We start from the raw sequence: 26,386 nt of genomic DNA on the forward strand, positions 1-26,386 counted from the left end.
CAGGTTTGCAAGTTAATGCTCCAATGTTTCATCTTCATTGTCCTAAGTTTCAAGTTACATTGGTTTTAAGTTTAATTGTCTTCATTTCTTATTAATGGTAGGTGTTTGATATTTATTGGTCCATAATTTGCATGACTTCCAGACTTGCAAGTTAATGATCCAATGTTTCATATTCATGACCCTAAATTTCAAGTTACTTTGTTTCAAGTTTAATAGTCTCAATTTCAAGATTAATTATAGGTGTTTCATATTTATTAGTCTATAATTTGCATGACTTCCAAAGTTGCAAGTTAATGATCATGTGTTTCATGTTCATTGCCTTAGGTTTCATGTCTACTGCCCTATGTTTCATGTTCATTGTTTCAATTACTTTAGTTTCAAGCAGGGGCGGACCCAAAACTCTGCAGTACCTTGAGCTAAAATAAAAAATTTATACCAAGTGAACATGAAATTTCATATATATAGATGACAAAATACACCTAATAACAAGAGACATTAAGAGCCTTACGCCTAAACATCCCATATTGTAAATAAAAATAATTTTAAAAAAGTAGTATAAAAAAAATACAATCCTAATACAAATTTTCTACCGAAGTTGTACTTTTCGGGATTTCAAATTATAAAAATAATCAATTATAGAATCTGAATCAACAGTATTAGTAATTTCTCTTTCAACATAGATAACCATACAATCTGAAAAAAACTCATTTTCCATCTTACTACGAAGTGATGTCTTGATAAGTTTCATGGTTGAAAATGCACGCTCTGTTGTGGCCGTGGAAACAGGAAGAGTCAAGACTAGACGAATTAATCTATCAATCAAGAAATAGTGCTGTGACTTCATTGTTTCAACAAATCGTCGACATAGCTCAGAGAGGGAAGTCATATTTTGAAATCGTGGATGAGATCAATTTGATAATGTTCTAATTCTCTTCTCAAAGCAAGCACCTCATTTGGAGTGAAATTATGAGGATAAAATTTCTCAGCAAGAGAACAAATATTGTCTATATCAAATGATTTGAACCCATCAACTGGATCCAATGCCAAGCTCAAAGTGAGGAGTTCCACAGTTTGCTCAGAGAATCTACTATTTAACTCCATCAATTGAAAATCTATTACAGCATTAAATACATCAAAGTGCTAATGATGTTCAACTGTAACATAATCTTTTTGCTGACAAGAACGCCTTGTACCTTCCATATAACAATCACTTATATCAAGCATAGTAATATCGTATTTTTCACAGAAAGATACTACACTTCTAATAAAATCATCTCATCCATTATCTCGAAACTCTTGCAAAAGTCTTTTTGTACTTGAGATATAGTTCAAAGCATTCAAGATGTCCAGTGATTTTGTCTGTAATGCTCGACAAAGGATATCAAAAATTCTGAGAACTTTATTCAATAAAAGCAAAATAAACACAAACTCAAAGGATTTCATCTCCCTATATGCACCTTTAGCTTCCCCATGCGTATCTCGATTAGATCCATCATTAATCATCTTTCCTAATACTTCAAGAGTTGCACCAAACATCTCAATAAACTTATTAACTGAAGTCAAATGTGAGCTCTAACGTGTATCTCCAGCCCTTTGTAAAGTTCTAACTTGATTAGTCCCTATACCAGTCTCAAGCTCTTTTAAAGCTATCAAATCTATAATTTCTTTTTCTCTAGCAGATTTTAACTCAGAATAACGCTTGAAAGAAGCACTAGCAAAGTTAATAATAGAACTCAACTTCGAAAAAAATAGCCATACCTCATGCACTTCTTTAGATACTGCAACTAATATGAGTTGTAGTCAATGAGCAAAAACAATGTACATAATAAGCATACGGACAATCATTGGGAAATAAATATTGTAATCCATTCCATTCATCCGCCATATTACTAGCACCATCATACCATTGACCTCTTAAATTTTCAACTAAAAGATTGTAATGAGCAAGCATATTGCATATCTCATTCTTTAAAGTCAAGGCCTTTGTTTCATCAACATTCACAATTTCAAAGAAACGCTCTCGAATAAAACCATCACAATCAACATATCTCAAAATAATAACCATTTGTTCTTTGTGAGATTCATCTACTGCCTCATCAATTATGATACAAAATTTAGCATCATCCACTTCCTCTCGAATCTTGTGCCGTACTTTATTAGCAATAATATTCAATAACTCCTTTTGAATCTTAGGTGCTATGTATTGGGTATTTTTAGGAGCATTTTCTAACACAACTTTATTAATCTCCTCATTCATTGTTACTAACAACTTAATTAATTCAATAAAATTTCCACGATTAAGCGAATTAACGGACTCATCATGACCTCTAAAAGCACATGCTTGTTTTGCTAACCACTTGGTAGCTACTATTGAGGTTTTAAGTCGCAGTCTATTCTCCAAAATTTGTTGCGAAGATTGTGCATTCATTGTCTTATCAATATGTTTGGATGGATCCTTTAAATTGCTCCATTTTAACATGTCATCATTGTGAGAAGAACCATGACCTCTTTCATGTTGAGCAAAATGACATGTTTTTTCACAACCAACATACTTCCAATTTTGAACCCCATCAACAATAAATACTTCATTCTTAGATGGCTTATCATGAAAAATATAGCATGGAAAACAAAATGCTTTGTCTTTTGATATAGAATACTCAAGCCAAGGAAATTTCAAGAACTAAGAAAATTGAAATCGACGGTTTTGCGTACTATATTTAGTCGATGGATACTTTTGTAGTTTGGGTTGAAATGATCCCATATTTATATATGCCATCCGCACATTTTCACGCTTGTCAATGGGAAAAGCACTTATTGAAAAATGCAATCCGGGATCACGTTCTAAATAAGGCGTGTCAATAGTAGATGGAGTACCAACTTTCTCAAATTCGACTCTTTAAGACTTAGGTGGAGAACTTGAGGCATCAATGTTGCACATAGAACTTGTCCCATTTGATAATTGACCATCATTTACTTTAGTAAAGAGTGAAAGTAGAGTTTTCCTCGGTTTGGATTTGTTGTTTGACATTACAACCTATAACAACATGTAATTGTGTAAGAATCAAGAAATCATTAAAAGTGTTATAAGCTATACATTCTACTATTTTAAAATATATTTAAAGTCGCAAAATAAAAAAAATCAACATTAAAAGCTCATACAAGTCAATATATGGTTAATACAAATACCCATGCTTATCAAATTTTTGAAATTTTTTTTTGTAAAATATTAGAATAACAAGAAAAAAATTAATAGATAAACAATGAGATTTGAGTTAATTTAATCAAATGAGGAAGTTCAATAAACAAATTTATTTATTTATTAGACAATTTATTATCTACTCATTCTAATATAGAGATGCCAACCATCAATTAGAATTATATGGTAACTAACAAATCAACAATCACCAAAAATTATTACCCAAATCTCAATTGTTGATATTTGTTTAATTGTTTATACTTTATACCTAATTATTGCAAGAAAGAGAATCATAGAAAATATGTTTTGATTTCACCCATGCTTGTAAACAAGAGAGAGAGAGAGAGAGAGTTGTAATAAATTAATCCATACTTGTAAACTAGGGAGGGAACTGTCATAAATTAAAATAAGATGTGATTTTTACCTATTAAAAATTGAATGGAAAGTACTTGAGCCGAAAAGAAGTGAAACAAGGGACCACCACAGCCGCGGGAGTGAGGGATTTTATTGTTGCTGCTGGATGGATGCAAAAAGGAGAAACAAGGAAAGGTAAAGAGGAATAAGTAAAAGTAAATATAATTTTATGTATTTAATGGCAATTTTGTAATTTTTGAATAACTTTTTAATTTTTATTTTTGGGGCTAGACCGGGCTACAGCCCAGTCTAGCCCAGGCACAGGTCTGCCATTGGTTTCAAGTTTAATGGTCTCAATTTCAAGATTAATGATAGGTATTTCATATTTATTGGTCCATAATTTGCATGACTTCCAGAGTTGCAAGTGTTAATGATTCTATGTTTCATGTTCATTGCTCTAGGTTTCAAGTTACTTTGTTTTTAAGTTTAATGGTCCCAATTTCAAGATTAATAGTAGGTGTTTATATTTATTGGTCCATTATTTGTAAGATTTTTAAGGTTGCAAGTTAATGATCATGTGTTTCATGTTCATTGCCCTAAGTCTCAAATTACTTTCGGTTCAAGTTTAATGGTTCCAATCTCAAGATTAATGGTAGATGTTTCATATTTATTGGTCCAAAATTTGCAAGATATTTCAACTTGCAAGTTAATGATCTTGTGTTCCATGTTCATTGCTCTAAGTCGCAAGTTACTTTGGTTTTAAGTTTAATGGTCTCAATTTCAATATTAATGGTAGGTGTTTCATATTTATTGGTGCATTATTTGCAAGATTTTTAGGGCTGCAAGTTAATGATCTCGTGTTTCATGTTCATTGCCCTAAGTTTCAAGTTACTTCGGTTTTAAATTTAATGGTCTCAATTTCAGGATTAATGGTATGGCTTTCATATTTATTGGTCCATAATTCGCATGACTTCCAGCATTGCAAGTTAATTATCATGTGTTTCATGTTCATTGCTCTAAGTTTTAGTTATTTTGGTTTTCAAGTTTAACGATCTCAATCTCAAGATTAATGGTAGGTGTTTTATATTTATTAGTCTATAATTTGCATGACTTCTAGGGTTATAAGTTACTGATTCTGTGTTTCATGTCCATTGCCCTAAGTCTCAAGGTACTTTGGTTTCAAGTTTAATGGTCCCAATCTCAAGATTAATGGTAGGTGTTTCATATTTATGGTTGATCATTTTTTTTCTTTTCATTTCTTCTTTTTTTTTTCTTTTATATGAAGCCTAACCAACCTATGGTACATGGATATGTTCGGCTGAAGGCCGGCCAAAGCCCATCAAGGCTCGGCCCAAATCCGACCCATTCGAAATAAAATATATAATAACGATGCCTTAAGATATATTATATGTCATTAATCCGCGATTTTGTAAGTGACTTTAAAATGAGCATTATAAGAAGATGATTAGAGTTAACAGTAATCATTGTGCCAATACTATTTACTTAGTCTTAAATCTAACCATTCAATTGATCATCATATATACTTCAACTTATCGACAACTAAATTTTTAAAGATGTTGACAATATGGATGCACATTAATGAAAGTGTAAAAAAATAATGTAACATGTGTAGTTTGTTTAAGCCTCCCATAATTCAACATCCAAAGATTCACAACATGGTAACATGGGAAAGTGATAGACCATTTTTATAATTTTTTATTTTTTGTTCATAATAATGGGGGAGATTGGAGGAGAGAAAAAGGCCTTGAGGTTAGTCTTTAAAAAAAACGGCTAACCATTTTTTATTAACATGGTTTCTCATCACAATTAATTAATGTGTTCACCAACCCATACACAACCTACCAAACCCTTCTATTGATGGTGACACTAAATGTTTGAAAAACCCAACTCAGACACTACTCTCTTTTTTCATATTTAACAATTCACTACTCAAGATTAATGGTAAAATTTTAGATAATTATGAACAACTCAAGTGTGTAATAAAAGGTTCCATGTTCAGTGACTAACATTGTCTTATTGTAAGTAATTTTAGATTATCATTATTTTCACGTTTAATGTTCATATTTCACGTGCATCAAAATATTATTATAGAGGTCTTAAATATAAATATGGTACTAAATATTGTAATTGGTAGTTGGTATAATATCATATTGAATTATATTGTTAAGGTACCAATCTAAGTAAGTGCAATGACTCCCTATGCTAGCATTAAGAAAGAAGATACGACACAATCTAATTGTTTATTTGTAAAATATTAGGTATTAAAATTATTCATTTGTAACTACTTGCATATAACGATAATTACAAGAACTATAATGTGAATTTTGTAATAAACATATTGTATAATGAGTTGGATTAGTTATTTCCATAATGCTTGCACTATAAGAGGCCACCAATTGAGATTTTTGAATTTTGAGTGAGAAATGGTGTTTCAGTGATAGGTAATGATTTTGAAGTATCAAATGAGCTAGAAACAGATGAGAAGATAATAAATTTTAGTGAGATAAAAATGGAGTTTTAGTCTTAAGGAGATAGAGTGATAAAGCAAGGGAAGAAGATGGAACAGGTAAAACCCGCGACTTGAGAATTGAAATCAGTTAGCCGATTCCTTGGAGCTGTTGGCCGCTTCAACTTGGTAAAGTTACTGCCATCCAAATGGTTAGGTGCAACAAATGAGGCGGCTAGCTGTTTCACTTGAATTTTGTGCACCAATTTGGATTTTTCGGAGGACATACCTTAGGCCACGAGTTCGTTTAAGGGGTATAATGTACCATTTCAAAATTTGTGAGAAGAAAAACTAAATCAAAAACCACTTTTGCTATTCTGCCTCGTGGTAAACCCGAAAATTCCTCTTCTTTCTTGGTCTTTTTTTAAGTTATTTTTTTCCTATTATTTTCAGGGATAAAATAAACATAATGGCTAAATTACTACCAATTTCCCGGAAAATAAAGTTGAAAGAACCCTTATATTTTGCTACCAATGTTTATAGCCACAATCTCCCCAGCAAATAACCTTGTAACAATTTTTAATTCCATTAATTCCCCTACAAATTTATAGGCTTATTTCTCTATTATGCTAAATCAATTTATTTTATTTTTTTGAGTAATTATAGGAAACATAATTTAATGAAAATAAATCAAATTAACTATTTCTATATCAAACATAATATTTTCTACATATCATCCCTAAAATCCACCAAAAACTAGTATATTATGCAAGCGCATCTTATTACAAGTATCATCTCCAAAAAAAAAAACATGAAAGGGTAGCATTATATCTAAAAGGGATGGTGAATATTGTAATTCAACTCAAACCCCCTGCTCCATAGCAACGCCTGTAGCCCACTTGGAATATCATCGATTTAACCTAAAAGACAAAAATATAAAAGAGATTATAAAACAAACAACTAATTGATTATAGGCGATACAAAATCCCATATTAAAAATTTCATAAACCAATATACATTAAATGACGTTACATGTAAGAGCTCCTAGGAGTAAAGATTATAAACTGTGAATAGCGGAGTTATTTAATGTCCTTCATGCAAATTCTATTAACAATTAATAATATTTTTACCTTGTGACCAAACTATTAGTCCCCTCTCATGCACATCGAAAAAATTTGTGTAATACACCTCAATTATTAGCATGATATGTCCAAGATTTTCTAGGGGTCTTAACACAAATTTTGACCAAAGCTTCAATAACTTAGATAAAAACACCTCTCCACTGAAACTACATAGAACCATAAAAGAACTAGGAAGATGAATATAGAGTTCATATTTGAAATCTATAGATATACATAAAACAATAACATGAAGTACACTAACTTTTGGAGTTATATGTATATCAGCAGTAGTAAATATTTTCATAACGCATGAATCAAGCCACGTAGATCTATTATTATGATTCAGAACAATTGTTAGGAAATACCTTCACGTTGCTGAGCATCTTCATAACTGCAAACAAGAGTAAATAGATGCTTAAAAAATCAACTCTGATAAAGTATATATCAAGCTAAAAAATATCAATTACAAATTACGCTTTAAGTTGATGTTCGGCAAAAATAAAATCCAATTTACTCTAATGGAATCCTACCATTTAAAAAAAAAAGGAAAATCGAGATCATAATGAAGTACAATTTACAGGAATATAAAGCCGTAGGAAATCACCACTGGAATTTTTCAGCTGCAGTTTTTCTACATAAACATTAGTAAAACAACACCTGAAAATTTTCTGGTGTTCTTTTTGCAGCATAACAGTAACTAAACAGCACCTGGAAATTTTCAGGTACAGTCTCTCTGCACAAATAGTAGTAAAACAGCTCCTGGAGATTTCCAGGTGCTGTTTTTGTGCATAAAGAGCAGCAAAATAGCTCCTGAAAATTTCCAGGTACTGTTTTTGGTGGATAACAGTGGCTAAGCAGCACCTGGAAGTTTTTTATGCATAAACAGCACCAAAACAAATTGCATATGATGCTTAATATAAAATTGCATTCCTAGCACTCCATTATTAATTAATTAATGACATCTTATGTTTAAAATAAAATATCAAAGAAATCAAATTTAACGGCCACAAAAATATTGAAAAACAGGACCTACAAGAAACAAAACGCATAGCACAATCCAGCTAAAAACCAAAGCTACCATTTTGTATTATGTTCTTTTGCTTTCTGGAAGTAAACAATGAGAAACGAAAAGAAGAAAATAAGGCATCTTTAATATAATGCTACTGGGGGTTTTCTCAATGACAAACAAGTTGGGATTGGACTCATGTATCCTTTCCTAAAAAATGCCCGGTCCAATGCTATATCACCTATAAAATGCTTAAAACTCAATCTCGTCTTTCTTTCTCATTTATGCAATTTTCCCTCTCTAGTTTGTCATGCTAGATACGTCAAGTACCAAGTCTCCTGGAACCTAAAATAGTTTAAATAGATAAAAAAAAATTATTAATTGTATTAAAAAATCGAGTTGGCGCATAAAAAAGAATAGAGAAGAAATACAAACCACTATCTTATGAACGAAGTTCGCTATTGGCTCATCTCCATGACAATCCCAAAGGCTTCAACGGTAATTTCGCAACAACTTTCCCCTTCGAAAGGCCAAAAACGACGAACAGAACGAGGGCGACAATAGTGGTGGATTTGAACCTGAACAAGGACATATCGCGGCTGGATTCTTTGAGGCTGGTCTCGACACGGTCAATCTTTTGGGTGAAGATTTTAGCTGGATTTTCGATTTTCATGGTCTCGAGTTTCTTGGAGGCTTTGTCGATTGAAGATTTTCATGGAGGCTTTGTCGAATAAAGATTTGAGGGATTTGTGAGAGTTGGTTCGGTAAATGAGAAGCCATGAGGGATTTGTGCTGCTCTTGATCATCGCTGGAGAAGAACATCAGCTGCTGCCATTGATCATTCCCGACTAGCGCCGTTGTTGATGGCCGTGGAACAAGAAGATGAGAAGTGAGGTGAGGGAAAGGGGAGGAGTCTCAAAATTTTTTATTATTTAATAATGAAACGAATCTCATCCGTTGGATCTACTCCATTTAATCTAATGGTAATTTCTCGCACATATATCCCATCGGTGCTGCTATTTACCCCAGGTCAAACCCTAAGTCAAGCTTCGAACATTACCAATACGATATTGTTTTGATTAAGTTTAATTTTTTATTTTAAAGTTAAACTTTTGCACTTTTCGTGAATTTTTCTTTTTTGTTTTATCAGCATCAAAATGACACCGTTTGATATGCTTTTCATCTCTGTATTAGCCTCAACCCACATTCAATTTGCTCAATCTGTGACATTAAATTCTTGGACACATTCCTCCACGCCATGAACACTTGCCACGCCCTATTATCAAAAAATTCATCATCATTGTCTTCTTCTTCTTCTTCGCTTTCTTCATCAAGAAGCGATCTAACGAGGTTGGTGAAGACTTAAGGGTGGAGATTGCCAAGAAAGCGGAATGGGATTTCAAGACTATTGCGCCAAGACGGGTCGGGTAGGTTTTCATGGGTGGCTGCATTGTTTAATGCGTCACAATAGGAAAGAAAATGACTGAGAAGGAGCTCGACGTGAGAGTAGAGGAGGGTTTGCGAAGAAGATGAAGAAAGAGATTTGTGAATGAGAGGGAGGAGGGATTTTTGCAGAGTGTTGAACCAGATTGTGTAGTAATCTTTGAAGGCAAGTGTTTGTGATTTCTTGTGGGAGAAAAGAGAAGCAAAGGATCTTGGCATCTTTAAAGAAGATGATGATTGGAGCTTGATGTGAGCAAATTCATTGTTTCTTCTTAAGAAGCCAAAGAAAAAGAGATAGGCAAAGGGAAATGATGAAGGGAAGGGGAAATATTTGGCAAGCAAAATGCACCGTTTTTTGCTTTAGTTGTGAAACGGCGCGCTTTCATTTTAATCAAAACGGTGAGTTTCAATTCGGGGCTTGAGTCGGGGCGCGAGTTAGGGGAAATAGCTTTTTCCATATCTCATACATGCCTGTACTATAGCTACCCCCCATTTGGAGAATTTTTCAAGAAACGTGATAGAAAATTGGGTGCCGAATTCATACACATTAGACAAGTTGATAATTTACCAAAATTAAGAGAAATAGTGCAAACATACATTCCTATAAATAGAGGGGTAGCTTTTTTTTTTTTCATCTTAAATTACGAAAGTTGAGAGCAATTACAATTAAAACAATTTGAGAGAATTGTGAGAATTTCTACTTGAGTATTTTAGTGAAGATCCATTTAGGTGTATTGATTTATTGTGTTTTAAAAGTAGTTTTTAATTTTCTAATTCCTATTTGTTTGTTAAATTATTTTCCAATCTTTGTCCGTGAATGTAGACTTTATGCCGAACCACGTAACTTATTGTGCACTCTTTGCTTTGCATTTGTTTATCATTACATTTATATTTCTTTAGAAGTTGCAATCACCATAATATTAATAAGCTTAAGTAAAATTATCTTAAAATTATTACAACTTGTAAAAATAGAGAAACAAATTATTACAACTTGTAAAAATAGAGAAGCAAATTATTACAACTTGTAAAAATAGAGAAGCAAATTATTACAACTTGTAAAAATAGAGAAGCTTAAGATCATGTTATAGATAATTAATTAAATGTCAAATATTGATGGAACTTAAGAGATGCTAACAAATTTAAGACGTACGTGTAACGCAAAATTAGCAAATCCAATATATATATATAAAGGAAAGCATCACAATAAAGTGGTAATTTAAGCATAATTAAACATAAATAAATAACAATTTTCAAAAAGTAGTTATTTTTTTTCATCACATTTAGATCCCAGCTCCTAGATTGACCGGGATCCAAAATCTCTTTCATGACAAGGTTTCTAGCTCTGTTAACAGTCATCTAGCACAAGTGCAAATGTTCTTCAAGCTCATCAAGCTGAAGCTGGCTTCGTTCTTCATTAGCTGGTGGGCGACTTCACTGCTTGCCTGGAGCCGAGTCTCTCCCCTCTCAAGCCAAAACTTAACCATTGAACGCATGTGCTCCATTTCATCATTTAGCCGAGCCACTAGCCGGCTTATGGTATCCAACGGTTAGTGAAATTGTGATAGCCAGTAGGAATGTAGTTGAAGCCTGGCCCGAGCCTCGTCTCGACTCGACTCGAGTTGCTTGAGTAGTTTCCCGCATCCGGCTTGAACGACCCGAAATCGACGAGTGGTCGAATCAGTCGAAGCAAATGGGTTTGATAAATTAGAAAATACGGTTAGTTGGATTACTACACTCGAAAAATAATTTATCGATAAAGAATGAGCATTTTCAAGTGAATTAACAATGACTTTAAAAGTCTTACACAAAAAAAAAAAAAAAACAATGACTTTAAAAGTCGATACTTAATACAAATATTATCGATGCCTTTCAAGAGAGAAGCATTGGCGGTCTCAGTGAAATAATTGTTGAAAAAATAGCATATCAATATGCTATTTTGATTGCACTTTTTGAGTGGGTCCCACTTAACGATAGTGAAAAATCTTGTGAGGTTTGGATTCTACTCTGTTAATACTTTAAAAATGTATTTTTATTTTCTCAAAATGGTGCTTGGGTGAATGAGAAATTGTCTCTCAAAGTTCACCCTTAAAGTTGAAAATTTAAAAGGAAATGAGGCTTATCCCACATGAGAAAAAGAAGCCAAGGGATTAGTGTTTATATATAAACACTTAACCATGCATGAACAATAATTTTAAGGATAGAGGCTCTCTTCACATGTGTGTGTGCAAGGCTGGTGCGAATCTATGACCGATTTGGTTGAACTCGTTTGCGCCCGCATGTCCCGCGTACACGAATGTCAACCCAAAATCACCTAAGCTTGCATGGCACATTTTTAATTTCCTTTAATTTTTCTTAACAGTATTAAATTTTTCTTAACAGTTTCACACCTTTTGAATTCAAAAAATTTGTAACAGCTTCGCAATTATTTTTGGGCTGTTATGCAATTGAATTGAATTGTTTAAATTCAATGGCTGTTACAGCAATTAAATTACATATATATTGAATACTGAAATTCAATTTTTATGTTGTTGTTACATACCCACATGAGTATAAAAAGGCACATTCCCTTCTGTTTTCACACACACTGAAACTAGCACACAAAGCGCTTATGGTTTTTCTTTCTTCCTTCTTTCATCTTGTTTTCTGATTGAGTTTGCCGTTGTTGTGGTTCGCCGAAATTGGCTGTCTGTGATTGACGGAAAATTTGTGCCTGTTGTATCCTGGGAAACAGTTACCAGCAAACCTAAAGCATTTCAGTAGGTGGTAAATCTATTTTAAGGATACTATTCTGTGCAGGCCTCAGATTAATTTTTCTGTTTCGGTTTTCTTTTCCCTGCTATTTTTCAGTTGTTCATTTGTGATTTCCAGTTGCTATTTTTCAGTTGTTCATTTGTGATTTCCAGTTGCTGTTTTATGTTATTGTTAATATTAGCTACTGCATTAAATTGTTATCTCATTATTTTTTTCTAACAATAATCATATATTAGAGAGGGTGTTTTGACCAAGTCCAGGATCCGAATAACCGTGGATTGATCGAGATCCAAGAGTTGCTCGGCAAAGAGCCGAGAGGATGAGATCCGAGCTGTGGTTGTAGATTCAACTTGGACGGACTTGGCTGAATCTTTGTTTGATAACGTAAGGACACGTGTCCAAAACTCATTGTATGATTCTATCTGGAAGGCATGAGCATATTCTTCTCGTACATCAACATCAGTAAGTTGGTTGGAAATATCGACGCTTGATGCTTTATATATCCACCAAAACAATAATAACCATTATAAAATTGTACTCTTTTTTTCCACACTTTAATTGATTCCCTAACATCGACGTTAACTCTTCTTACTAAGTTCATCTTTTGATAGCTGATGCCTTGGCTCTTGTCCCGTCAATAACTTTAATAATTCATCATTTGACAAAATTAACATGATATTAGAGACAAAGTTTGCCCATGATGTTTGTACAAAAGAAATGAAACTCAAGCATCGGCTTTAAATAGGTCACATGGGAAGTGATTTTGATAATGAGACCTATCGCGATTGTATAAAAGAGAGACATGAATATGAATGAGGCCACTTTATTGTAGGTTCCCTTCTAGATGGCTTATTATTTAGCATTATTCTTCGGCATGATTTAACATCCTAGTACAAAGCTCATTCAAAAGACACTAAATCTGTTCACATGCAAAACAATGTTTTTCAAAAGAATTAAACTACCTCTTTCCAAAGATAAACTAAATTTACAATCAAATTTCGATATATATAGAATAAGACTCTTTTTGTTATTATATGGCGACGATCATGTGACTTTATTGCTGATGGATCTAGAAGATGAGAAAAATATGAACTAATAATTCTCTATCTTTCACTGTTTTAGTGTATTAAAATTCGAATGATTTTAAAATGTGGATATCGTCAGTCCTTTGAACTTCTCACCCACATATAATTTTAAAATATGTTTTAGTGTATCAAACCCATGACGCAAGGTAGCTGGACCCAGGAAAATAATATGTCATTGGCTTTGCCAGCTAAAGTTATTTGTCACCTGCAAAGTCTGCAATAAATTTTGATGTATTATAGGTTTATTAGTTAGTGCAATTTCAACAACGGTTTTCAAGTTTCAACAACCATTGGTCCTAGCTAGGTTCTGTACCTTTTTTTTAGTTATTAAAATAAACGAAGTTAGTTTCTAAATTTTCATAGTTCTATTAGCTAAACTTTGACCCTTAAAAACATAACCCCGCTAACTTTTGGCTCCAATTTCAACCCTGTTACTGCTTCTTATTGGTTTAATCAGTTAAAATCTCAAGAGATAGTACTAACATTTGTTCTATATGATAAAAGAAAAAGAAAAAGAAAAAGAACTTAAAAACATGTAAACAAACCTGCATGGGAAAGGCACTTTCGGATGCGTGCACTAATTCTCTTCTTCATTTAATTTACCTTATGGCATATACAATAACCAAAAAAAAAAAAAAAGTTTCCTGTAAACAACATAATCAAAATATTTCATCCCTAAGGAATGAATTTAAAGAAACTTGAGAAGCAAGTTGAAGGTGGGGAAAAAGAGAGAGTAGGATGCATGCTCACCTCTTCTGGAGAAACAAAGGAAAAGCTTTTCTTTCCCCCCGAATGAAGTATTGGGATTTTGGAAGATATTAAATGAAAACAAAAGAGGCAATTTATATACTTTTGGACAAACTAGAATGCTCTTGCTTCTGTTTGCAAGATATGATGATGTGTATATATTTTGTCTTTAATTTGTCCAAAATCAGGCCAGCCTTGTTGTGGAAGTGAAGGTATGTTGAATGATTTTAGAAACTTGAAAGGAATATGTTGATGTTATTTTCTTCCAATCATTTGACAAGCAAATCATATGCGTGCAAACAATTAGCTAAGTAGTTGCAACTTTGAGGATACGTCTTGATTGAATGGCTCAAATTTGATGGCATTCTAACTCACCGTCTCTTAAGAATGGGCCATCTTCAGTGGACTAATTTTTCTGGCAGATGCAAGTATACATGCAAGTTATGCAGCCACCTGCTCAAATGGTTATAAATTTGTCATATTCTATATGGCAGAAGAGCCTATGCCAAAAAGAGAGATGCAATTATTGAAAATTTACAACTTTGGATGATTGCTGATTGAGTGGATGAATATTTTTATCATTCGAAAAACAATAAGGACAGAAGTGTCCTAATCATTTAACAATCAAAGGAATCTTATGGTTGAAAGCGAGCCTCCATCAACATATATTTGGTGAGTTCTCTATGAAACTAAAAATGATATATATATATATATATATATATATTGGTAGTGTCTTATCTTATATTCAATTATTAGTCTTATATGTTGGCCTCAAGTCAGAATTAACAAATAATATTATTTAATTGAGATTATTAATTTATTAAGTGATGATTTCATTGAGATTTTACTGTATTTTGTACTCATGAAGATAAAAGAGAACAAAATGGTGGAAAATAGGAATTGAAATAATAAAAACAAGGATAAAACACACACACCCCAAAACTTTGGACATATTTCGGCACACAATAAGAAAACAACTGATGTTAGTTGTTTCAACTTTAAATCCAATGGCTGCAATGAATGCTCTGAGTTAGAGTATAACCAACATAGTTATTATAATTATTACAAAATTAACAACCTTACAACTTATTTAACGCGTAATGTACAACAGAACATAGTGCAACAATTGCTGCAAGGAAGCACAGAGCTAGATAAGCATTTTAGTATTTAGTACGTGATGCCGATATGATTTTGGCCGCGCATTCATAATTTTCTTTACTCACTTTGTTCCTCTTTGTAAGGACTTCTCATTCTCAGCGTAAGAAGTGAACAAATAAGAATTCAACATAGTACAGCTGCAGATGCGTCAGCAAAACATGTCACTATGGAAGTAAATGAAAAATCTTGATTAAGGAGCGATGATATTTAAGCACAAAAATCTAACAAAATCTTGTCAGCTAGCCTTCAATTTCTTTAACATTTTTCTTTGATTAAGTATTCACACATGGAAATAGGAATCACTTACCTTCCAAATGAACAGATAAAAAGATTGCACTGATTTATTATCGGAGAGATCAATAGTTTTAGCCTGACGCCACAAAACGAAAGCCAATGCGGAGTGGCCTATCATCTACAAGAAAAGATCATAAAAAAAAATTTAAATGATGAGTTACGAAGATCACATTCAAGATCAAGTGCATATATAAAAACAAGGCTAAATTTGTTGTAGAAATTACTGATTAAAATTCTTACAGTAACAAGTTTGCATAACACGGAAGGCGAAAAAGCTCCAACTAGTACAGCACCTCCATAAGCCATTAACATCATATTAACAGCAATCGAAAATACCTTTCAGAAATTATAGAAACATATCATTAATATTGTTAGCCAATAAATCATAAATATATTGGTAAAGAAAATTATTATTACTCACTTTTTCTTTCCCTATGATGATTGGGAGCGTTCGAAGGCCAAATGCTTTGTCACCCTCCACATCGGGTATATCCTATATATTATATATAAGTCCAAAACCAAAAATAATTAAGGCTTCGTTTGGTATAAATTTTCAAAAAGAGCTTATTTAAATAGAACTTTTATTAGAAGAGTTTTTACAAATAAAGTTTTTATCAAAAAAAATTTGGTTGTTTGATTATCAATGAGAGCGTTCATTAAAAACTGTAAAATTATCTTAATATGCAAGGTATTTGAAGTTATGTTTTGAAAGGAATAAAATAAGATTATGAAATAAGTAAAGAATATTTTAGATATTTTAATATTTAAAAAAATTCAACTACTATTCGTAAAAACCCAAAGTTTGAGCTTTTACTAGTAGAGGCAAAATAACTTATTTAATTTTTAAAATCTCTACTCAAAAAATCCAAACAACAAAAAAAAAAAAATTGAAAATAGCTTATATAATTAAATAAGCATTTATGATCATTAGATAAGATATACCAATTAGGCTGTAAGTATAAAATTTATCATATAAGTTGTTGCTATTGATGGACATGAAATATTCATATACTGTACGTTTATATATACATATAGTTATTTATTCAATTTCTGAATTAGTTACCTTCACAAATGCAATTGCAGCGTTCCAGATCACCATGTAAGCAGCGGTAAACAACACTGGTTTCGTAAATGATACGGGATTACCGAGCACAATTTTCTGTGTTTATGTATCAAATCCATTTTGTAATTAGTTTGAAAATATAAATGACCAACTTTTGGCATGAAACCATATATATTGACAAATTTGAGAATTTGTACGTGTACATGTCAGAAAAGTCGCATGACCCAATAGCTTGACATTTTAGGTAAGAGTCTAACAATGATATTCAAAATAAGTCTTAACAGTGTAAATACCTGGAAGTGTATGAAGAAAGGAAAAAGAAGTAGAAGTCCATTCATACTGATGATAGTCACTGCAGCCATCAATGGATTTCCCTTCCATCGAAGAAGGGGAGGAAGCTAAATGCAAGTTTGAGATTGCGAACAACAATTAATTAGATGATGAACTTAATCAATTTGATCAATTAACCAATTTATTTTTGAAATAATTAATTAATTAAATTGACTTCATCTTCATCTCTAACTGAAGTTTCTGATTTGGATTTTTTTTTTCCCAAAAATAACTATCGTGTATTGAAATAATTTGGGTGCTTACATCGATGGAATAAGCGCCTCCAACTATACACCATATGATGAAGCCTATAACTAGTGGTGGAGATCGAAGCATAATCCCCATAGCCACAGCCTGAAAATTAATTAAAGGAAATTAGTAATTAAGGTTTACATAAATTTGAACAGTAAAATCATAATTAACAATGTAGAAGATGCGAAAACAAACTTAATTAAAAGCTTTAGGCCCTGTTCGATATTGAAGTGCTTTACAATTGTTGTAGAAAAAATGTTATAATTATGAAATAAAAGTCAATAGTATGCAGTAAATATAATTTTTAAATAATAATCTTGACAAAATCAGTAAAGATATAATAAATCTTTTATCATATAAGTGTAAAAAAAAAAAAAATTTAACTTCCAAACTAAATCAATTAGTGTTTACCAAATATTTTACTTTAGTGTTGTAACTTTTAAATTACTACTGCCCAACCTCAATTTTAAACAAGACCTTAATTTTGTTTGGTCATTGCTTAATTAATTACCATCAATGGAGATGCTATTGTAATTGCAAGTCCCTCTCCCATTGAAAAGTCTCCGCAAGCAAGGGGAAGATGAGGCTTGTTAACCTTTTGACAATTTTAATCTAAATTTGTTAGCCAAACATATATAATTTATACATGAAATAATCAAAATATACGGGTGAGTGAAATATATATATACCTTGTCAATATGAACATCTGCCAATTGGTTTATGGCATTGGCATAATTGTTCATCATTATTGCGGGCACCATGCACTGAAAATTAATATCAATAAAAAAAAATTAACTCATCCAAATTCCAAAATAAACTTGACAATAATTAAGCCATTTAAATTTTACCTTGAATGCTTCTATGATAAGCTTGGGAGTGAAATCAGCAGGATTTTGTAATGGAAGCAAAGAAACTGATAATAACGCTGCAATCTGATAAATTTAAAACTGATCATAAGAAAAACAAAAAGAAAAGGAAAGAAGCTAGATTGATTTGTCTATCATTTTACACATACACCTAAAATTAATTAAGCAAACTCACAATGCTAACGCAACTGTAGGGACGAGTAAGCCGATAGAATGCATCACACTTCTTGTTCAAAACTTGCATAAAGCTTGTTGAAACCAGCTCGGATTCTGATGAATACCCATCTTGAGCTGCCAGTGCAACTGTTGATTTGCTCAATAGTTTATGATTTCTATTGATTACTAAATCCTCGCTGTGTCCAATTTTATTGGTTAAAAAAAATGAACTTTCGGAGGAGCATCTGACGGAGTACTTCTTGCTTTCACTTTTGTTTGCCAAGCCATTTATGTGTTTCACTCGAGTCTGGAATGTTTTAACTGAACCTAAATATGGCTAAAATATTAATTATCTTACCAAAAACAAAAAACAAAAAGATAGAATGAGAACTTTGTTTCCTCTTAATTTATTTTTTAATCACTTAAGCCTCTGATAAATTTTTATCATCAGATTTTATCTCTAGTATTAGCTAGGGACATCATCCCATATTGATTAAAAATAAATTATGAATTAAATGTATAAGATTCACAATTATACTTTGAGCATAAGTTAGACTCATAAACTTATACGACATAATTTCACTATCAAAGAATAGATGTGCACGTAGTAAAGCTATCAATACCAAACACATGCGAGTGAGAAACGGAGAATAAAATTCACCTTAAATGTAAATTTTTTGGACATTCTTAAAATATTAGAAGGAAGCTTACCAGCGTGTTGCAAAGGATGGTATTTCAAAGAAAAGCTTGATCGCGGATTAATTTGAAGCAACATGATTATTTGCTTCTTTCTTTCTCTCTTTATTTCTTTTCGCGTCAGTTGTGGAGAGAGCTTGACAAAAATTTAACTGATCGAACCCTCAATTTATAATTGTCTTGGGCAGTTGTCTTCTTTTGCGAAGCAGCGATAACGCTTAAAATGCATTTGCTTTTAAATTTGGTATTTTTCAAAGTTACGCAACGAAAGAGATACTTTTTAATTATTATTTTTAAAAAAAATTCCAAAAAATAAAACTACAGATCTGGGGCAGGCCGGGAATGAATTTTTTTTTTTTCAAAATCTTGTCTTAAATAGCACTCGGTGCGTCTTGTGGTGCTATTGAAATATATTTAATTACTATTTAAAAAATCCAAAATAAAGCCAGAGAGCCGGCATGAGTCATGTTTTTTTGTTTTTGTTTTTTTTTTTAATGTGGCATCCTTTTCTTGACTGGCAGCACTTGGAATGCTACCAGCCTACCACGAAATTTTAATTATTACATTTTTAGATTCCAAAAACACGTTCCATTAACATATATATGTTTAGGTGGTATTTGTTTTTAGGGAAATTATCAGTCATTTATTCTTAAATAACACTCGTATTAAACATGTGTGAATACTTTTTAAGTGTATTACTCATATACCCTAAGTTGACAAAATACTTCTGCCGTCCACCAATCCGTTAACTGCCGTTTGCAAGCGCTGACATCATAACGGTAATCTAATCTTTTAAAATGGACGAAACTTTGATTAAAAACAATGATAATTGTTTATAATTGCTAAAAAAAATTATTTTACAACCGAATCTACTCTTCTAAAATTTAACCTAAATTTTTGAAGATCTACTCCTCCAAGCTCCAACTAAAATTTTTTATGGTATAATATGTATAATTGTAAATTATATATTATTAATAATTTTTTATGGTATAATATGGAGTTTTTATGAATAATTATTAATAATATGTACCATTAATAATTTTTTTAATCAAAAAATGTATTGTTAATAAAAAAAATAAAAAAATTGTGTATTGAAAATTTACATTAATTTTTAGAGTAAATTTATTTTTTTACCTCATTTTGAGTATTAAGGACGAAATAGTCAATTTACCATAATGAAAGTTAATGGACTAGTGGACGATAAAAGTATTTTGTCAATTTAAAGTATAGGAGTGATATATTTAAAAAGTGTTCACACCACGTTCACCCGGCACCCCTGATTGTGTTACGGATTCTGTTGCCCAAGAACAATCAAACTGTTCGTAGCTCTAATTGCGTGATCGGCTGTTAGGACGATGGGGACGATAGAGAGTCCTCTAGCCCGGTCCCGTCCTATGTGAAGCTCTCCCCCAAAGCTTCCAAATCCTTGCTAATAAGAAATGATCTATACGACCTCGCATTGCCGGTTGACACATCCCGCTACGCTCCTGCACCTGGGATAGCAGGGCCAATGCTCTTATTCTTTCATTCGCCAGTAATCAGATAAAATACAGCCACACCTGCTCAAATCAGAATAGAGTACGCATGTACATGTATTACTCTCGTGTTTTGTGAAATGACAAATGATTAACAACTATTGAATTTCCATTTCTGGTTTCAATCGAACCAATCCAGTTCTAGTCTCAGCAGCCTAATTAGCATGTAACTAAATTATCTTCGGTGCAACCAGGCGAGTTCCTCTCCAACGAGAAAGCAACACAGAGTGGCCATTGGCGGTGGCCACATGGCCGTTTTGGCAGATTGGGGTGATGGCAATGCATGCTTTTGTTTCTTTGGGGTTGTCGATTTTTCAGATGCCTTGAAGTAACAGTAAGTAGTTTTCACTTGGCAATCACACTCCACTGCTATCAAATAATTGATATTAAATGCCGTGTGGGTGTGGGACCTATGATATACCCAAGAAGCAGGAATCATGATAACTCAGGGTTGTACGACCACGTATTGTCATTTCACTTGTTCGGTTACTTTTCTTCACGCAATTGTTCCCTGCTTCCGTCCACTTTATAAATCGTTTTTCAAGCCATCTGCATTCTGCAGGCTACTTGCTAACACTAGCTGGCTGTTGTACAGTTATACTTTTTTTTTTTTTGACAAGTGTTGTACAGTTATACTTAATTTACTTATTAAATTTCTTACCGAATTTTTATGCTCTTATTAAATTTCTTACCGAATTTTTATGCTCTAATTTAACTGTGCTTATTTAATTTATTAAATTTTTTACTGAGTTCTCATATTTTTATATAGCTGTATTTAATTAATTTATTAAATTTCTTATTAAACTCTCATGTAGGAGCTTTCATGTTCTCATGTATTTATACTTAATTGACTTATTAAATTTCTTACTGAGCTTTTATGCTCTCGTATAATTGTGCTTACTTAACTTATTAAATTTCCTACTGAGCTCTCATACTTTTATATAACTGTGCTTAATTGACTTATTAAACTTCCTATTGAACTCTCATGCTCTTTTAGAATTGTGCTTAATAGACTTTTTTTGGCCGGCATAAGAGTCTAATATTTAATATTAACGTAAAAAAAAAAGGAAATAGTTGTACAAAGTGGGCATTAATTAAGCACCGAATAAATCAACAAAGTATTGGCTCCACTGACAATGGAGTCTTCTTTAAGTGGCTTGACTGGGTTTGCTCCCCAGTTCGAGTCTCAAAGAAGTCGTCTTTGTTGGGAAAATATGTGCCTCCCAGTTCGAGCAAGGACTTTTAGTCTGAATTGTGGTACGGACTTAAAGATACCTCCCACAGTTGAGGCTCTCCCAATAATACTTCGTGGTTAAAACAAAAAAAAAAAAAAATTAAGCACCGAATAAAATCGCAATGTTACTATATATATATTTTTAAACAATTCATTTATTTCGACTGTTTCAGGTGTCGCACTGCATTTCACAATAAATATAAGAGGCCCACCCAATAGGACCGTCAAATATTCCACTCTATGTATGAACATATACATGCAGCCAGTCACGAAATTGTTCGTGCATTGATGTAATATATCATAATATATAATCAATCATGATTAGAATATAAAACTATTAACATACAATATTTATCAACAATCATACACCGCATACCACAATATTAAAATTACTGGGTCAAGAAGAGCTGTTGGATTGAAAGGATATATAGTTAAGGGATGGAATTCATTTGGCTACTCACACATCATCAGACATCCACCAAAATGAAGCCTCATACTAAGCTTTTATGCTCTCGTATAATTGTGCTTACTTAACTTATTAAACTTCATACTGAGCTCTCTTCTCAAAAATAAAAATAAAACTTCATACTGAGCTCTCATACTTTTATATAACTGTGCTTAATTGACTTATTAAACTTCCTATTGAACTCTCATGCTCTTTTAGAATTGTGCTTAATAGACTTTTTTCGACCAGCATAAGAGCTTAATAATTGATATTAATGTAAAAAAAAAAAAAGGAAACAGTTGTACAAAGTGGGCATTATTTAAGCACCGAACAAATCAACAAAGTATTGGCTCTACTAGCAATGGAGTCCCTTTTAAGTGGCTTGACTGGGTTTGCTCCCCAATTCGAGTCTCAGAGAAGTCATCTTTGTTGGGAAAATATGTGCCTCCCGATTCGAGCAGGGACTTTTAGTCTGAATTGTGGTACCGACTTAAAAGTGCCTCCCACAGTTGAGACTCTCGCCATAATACTTCGTGGTTAAAACAAAAAAAAATTAAGTACCGAATAAAATCGCAATGTTACTATATATATTTTTTTAAACAATTCATTTATTTCGACTGTTTCAGGTGTCACACTGCATTTCACAATAAATATAAGAAGCCCACCCAATAGGACCGTCAAATATTCCACTCTATGTCTGAACATATACATGCAGCCAGTCACGAAATTGTTCGTGCATTGATGTAATATATCATAATATATAATCAATCATGATTAGAATATAAAACTATTAACATACGATATTTATCAACAATCATACACCGCATACCACACTATTAAAATTACTGGGTCAAGGAGAGCTGTTGGATTGAAAGGATATATAGTTAAGGGATAGAATTCATTTGGCTACTCACACATCATCAGACATCTACCAAAATGAAGCCTCAAACTAAAAGCACTACATCAATTCTGCCATTTAATATTTCTACTACTACTTTAGTTCTTGTGTTATCATTTCTTCATGGGATAGCTTTAGCTGATGATCATGTTCATCACGACACTAATCAGAAGTTTCTTCAATGCCTCTCTCTACACTCTGAGAACACCTTCATTTCTAAAGTAATTTTTACCCAAAGCAACTCTTCATATATATCGATATTGAATAATTTAAAACAAAATCTTCTGTACGCATCGCCCGAGTACCGGAGACCTCAAGTCATTGTCACGCCATTTCACGTATCACAAATTCAATCGGTCCTCAAATGTGCCCGAAAACATGGCCTACGAACCATAGTTCGAAGTGGGGGTCATGATCATGAGGGTCTCTCTTACGTTTCTGAGGTTCCATTTGTGATGATTGATTTGATAAACTTTAATCAAATCGACGTCGATGCAGAAGAGAAGACAGCATGGGTTGGAGCTGGTGCCACCCTTGGGGAACTATATTACAAAGTTTCTGAGGAAAGTAACAACCTTCTTGCCTTTCCGGCAGGAGTTTGCCCCACTGTAGGGGTTGGTGGACATTTAAGTGGTGGAGGGTTTGGCTACTTAATGCGTAAATACGGTCTTGCTGCTGATCAAGTAATTGATGCTCACTTGATGGACGTTAATGGCAGGATTCTTGATAGAAAATCAATGGGAGAAGATCTTTTTTGGGCCATTCGAGGAGGTGGGGTAGCTAGCTTCGGAATCCTTGTCGCTTGGAAAGTGAACCTAGTGGATGTCCCGTCAACTGTGACTGTATTCACAGTTGTAAGAACCTTGGAACAGAATGCAACACAGATCCATCACAAATGGCAGCAGATTGCGTATAAGCTTCCGGAAGAATTAGTAATCAGTGCTGGGCTTAAATCAGTGGAAGGAAAGAGAACGATGGTGGCCATATTCTCGGCCGAGTATCTGGGTGGAGTAGATAGGCTGCTTCCGCTGATGCAGGAGAGGTTCCCTGAGCTTGGTGTGAGGAAAGAAGATTGCCAAGAAATGAGCTGGGTTGAATCAACCGTCTACCATCGTGCATTCAACGCAAAAGAGAATCTGAATTTGGAGTTATTGCTTGACAGGCTTAGTTTTGCCAAATACTACATGAAAGCAAAATCTGACTACGTGAGGGAACCTATTCCTGTCGAAGCCTTGGAAGGGATGTATGAGGTTCTGTATGAAGAAGGAGGGCACAACATTTACGTGATTTCATTTCCTTATGGCGGAAGATTCAACGAGATCTCGGAGACGGCAACCGCATTCCCGCACAGGAGCAACAAATTCCACCTCATGTATTATGCGGAATGGTATGATGATGAAGAATCTCAAAGGGTGATTGAGTTGGACAGAAAGCTGTACGATTACATGGCTCCCTATGTTACCAAAAATCCCCGAGCTACATATTTCAATTGCAAGGATCTGGAAATCGGAAGAAATAACTTTGGTGACAATTACACAAGCGTCGAAGAAGCCGGCGTTTGGGGAAACAAATACTTCAAGAACAATTTCAAAAGATTGGTTGATGTCAAAACTAAGGCGGATCCTGATAATTTCTTTAGAAACGAACAAAGCATCCCATCCCGCGTTCGCCAGGGCAGTAGGAAGAGAAATCATTAATTAATTAATAGAGACGTTAAAAAAAATAATATAACGTGATCGATGGCGTTGTTAGTATAAAGTTTCCCTTTCAATAAACCTTCAGTGATTATGTATCAACTACTACTGCTACTGCTTGATCGCATACAAAGTCTCCCTTTTAATAAACATTCGTGGATAATTAGACAGCTGGCTGATTTAGTCATCGATATGTTCTCCTATTTACAAGGCTGCTTCTGTTAAGATCTTTTACCGTCGGTCGAAAGGGTTGATAAAGTTAATATTATTTGAACAATCTTTTTGCATTATTCTCCCCCAACATTATATATCTTCACATTTGAATCCAAACTAATAATTTCCGTCTGGCTACAATCAAGAGAAGCAATGGTAAAATCAATCCTAATACTGTATGATTGTCCTTAAAGCAAAGACATTACAGTACTCAACACCGAAATTCAGGGCTCAACATATGCTCCTCTCTTGTATTTGCACATAAAGATGAAATAAGGGTACAAACTAGTAACAGTTTCGTTTAACAAATTAACTGCTCAAAAATCTTCACAGCTTTTCCATGACCGTGAGCGTACAGAAAGCAAGAAGCAGGGCGTGTTGAATGGATGTGCCCAGCCGGTTGGATACTCTCAAGCCTCAACAAGTTATTGCAATGAGGCAAAACTGAACTTCCATAGAACGTGGGCCATTGAAATGGAAGCCCCAATTGTCGATTAACTCTTAACCCATTGGAAGCTCTTTCTCGCTTTTGCCTTCCCTGGTTTTTTCCTTTCAACCGCACGTGAATCTCTCGTCAAGAACCCAGCTGTTAAGACACGCGAGTAGGGTTACGTTATGAACAACTGGTTAATATACCAACATTAACATGACGTAAAGAAGTTCTCGCTATGTGGATTAGCATAAATTTCTAATATTAGTAGAAGGTAGCATTTGAAGTAAAAGGTATGAAAGAGAATGCTTTAGCAGGTTGTACCGGATCTGAGCGCGGCACGTAGATCTGGTTCCCAATTTTGCAACGCCCTGCTAATCCCAAGCCGAATAGCTCCAACTTGACCAGTCACCAGGCAGATAATAACAATTTTCTAAAGGTTAGGAACAGTGGAAAGAAAGTAATAAGGAGACTTAGACAGCCACCATCAGGGATCAAATACTGACAAAATGCACAGGCTCACTCAAAAGTCAAAAATAAGTTTTCTAATTTGCACTATATGTAGTTCTCAGTCAACGTTATAAGATTGAATCTACAATTTCACCATAAGACCTTCAAGATAGATCAGAAGTAAGAAGTGATAAGGAAAGAACTCAATCATTGGAAAATCATGAAGATCAATTTACAGAAAGAACTCAATCGCTGGAAAATCATGGAGATTAATTTGCGGAATGCAGAGCACTATCAAAGGGATTTCCAACGTCTAGATTATCTCTATAGAATATCTTCAATGATTTAATTCTTTTATAAATATTCCTTTTATGCTAGCTGTGCATAAATGTCATGCATTAGTGGCTGTGATTTGGCCATTAATTAGGAAAGCAATAGCTTAAGTTTAGGCCACTTGCTCCTTTAATCTCACATACTGTCTTGTATAAATTTATGGTTTCAG

The 26,386-nt window shown here is 33.4% G+C and overlaps 2 protein-coding genes and 1 long non-coding RNA gene across 3 annotated transcripts; 1 reads left to right on the forward strand and 2 right to left on the reverse strand.

The window, feature by feature from the left end:
* Positions 1–13,381: 13,381 nt before the first annotated feature.
* LOC112101218 lies at positions 13,382–14,221 on the reverse strand. Its single transcript, XR_002907339.1, has 3 exons — positions 14,174–14,221; positions 13,969–14,026; positions 13,382–13,637 (listed from the first exon to the last, which is right to left on the reverse strand). It is a non-coding gene; the product is annotated as an uncharacterized LOC112101218 (long non-coding RNA).
* A 1,202-nt stretch (positions 14,222–15,423) lies between these two features.
* LOC18032333 (coumarin 8-geranyltransferase 1b, chloroplastic) lies at positions 15,424–19,064 on the reverse strand. Its single transcript, XM_024190887.1, has 12 exons — positions 19,001–19,064; positions 18,309–18,616; positions 18,116–18,199; positions 17,957–18,031; positions 17,779–17,862; positions 17,280–17,369; positions 16,979–17,083; positions 16,686–16,781; positions 16,044–16,115; positions 15,863–15,958; positions 15,636–15,740; positions 15,424–15,465 (listed from the first exon to the last, which is right to left on the reverse strand). The coding sequence occupies exons 1-12, from the start codon at positions 19,062–19,064 to the stop codon at positions 15,424–15,426; spliced, it is 1,221 nt and encodes a 406-aa protein (XP_024046655.1).
* A 4,071-nt stretch (positions 19,065–23,135) lies between these two features.
* LOC18032375 (berberine bridge enzyme-like 4) lies at positions 23,136–24,794 on the forward strand. The gene has a single exon (XM_006421923.1). The coding sequence runs from the start codon at positions 23,136–23,138 to the stop codon at positions 24,792–24,794; it is 1,659 nt and encodes a 552-aa protein (XP_006421986.1).
* Positions 24,795–26,386: the final 1,592 nt, after the last annotated feature.

Source organism: Citrus clementina, unplaced genomic scaffold (assembly GCF_000493195.1).
Source record: "Citrus clementina cultivar Clemenules unplaced genomic scaffold, Citrus_clementina_v1.0 scaffold_9, whole genome shotgun sequence".
NCBI lineage: Eukaryota > Viridiplantae > Streptophyta > Magnoliopsida > Sapindales > Rutaceae > Citrus > Citrus x clementina.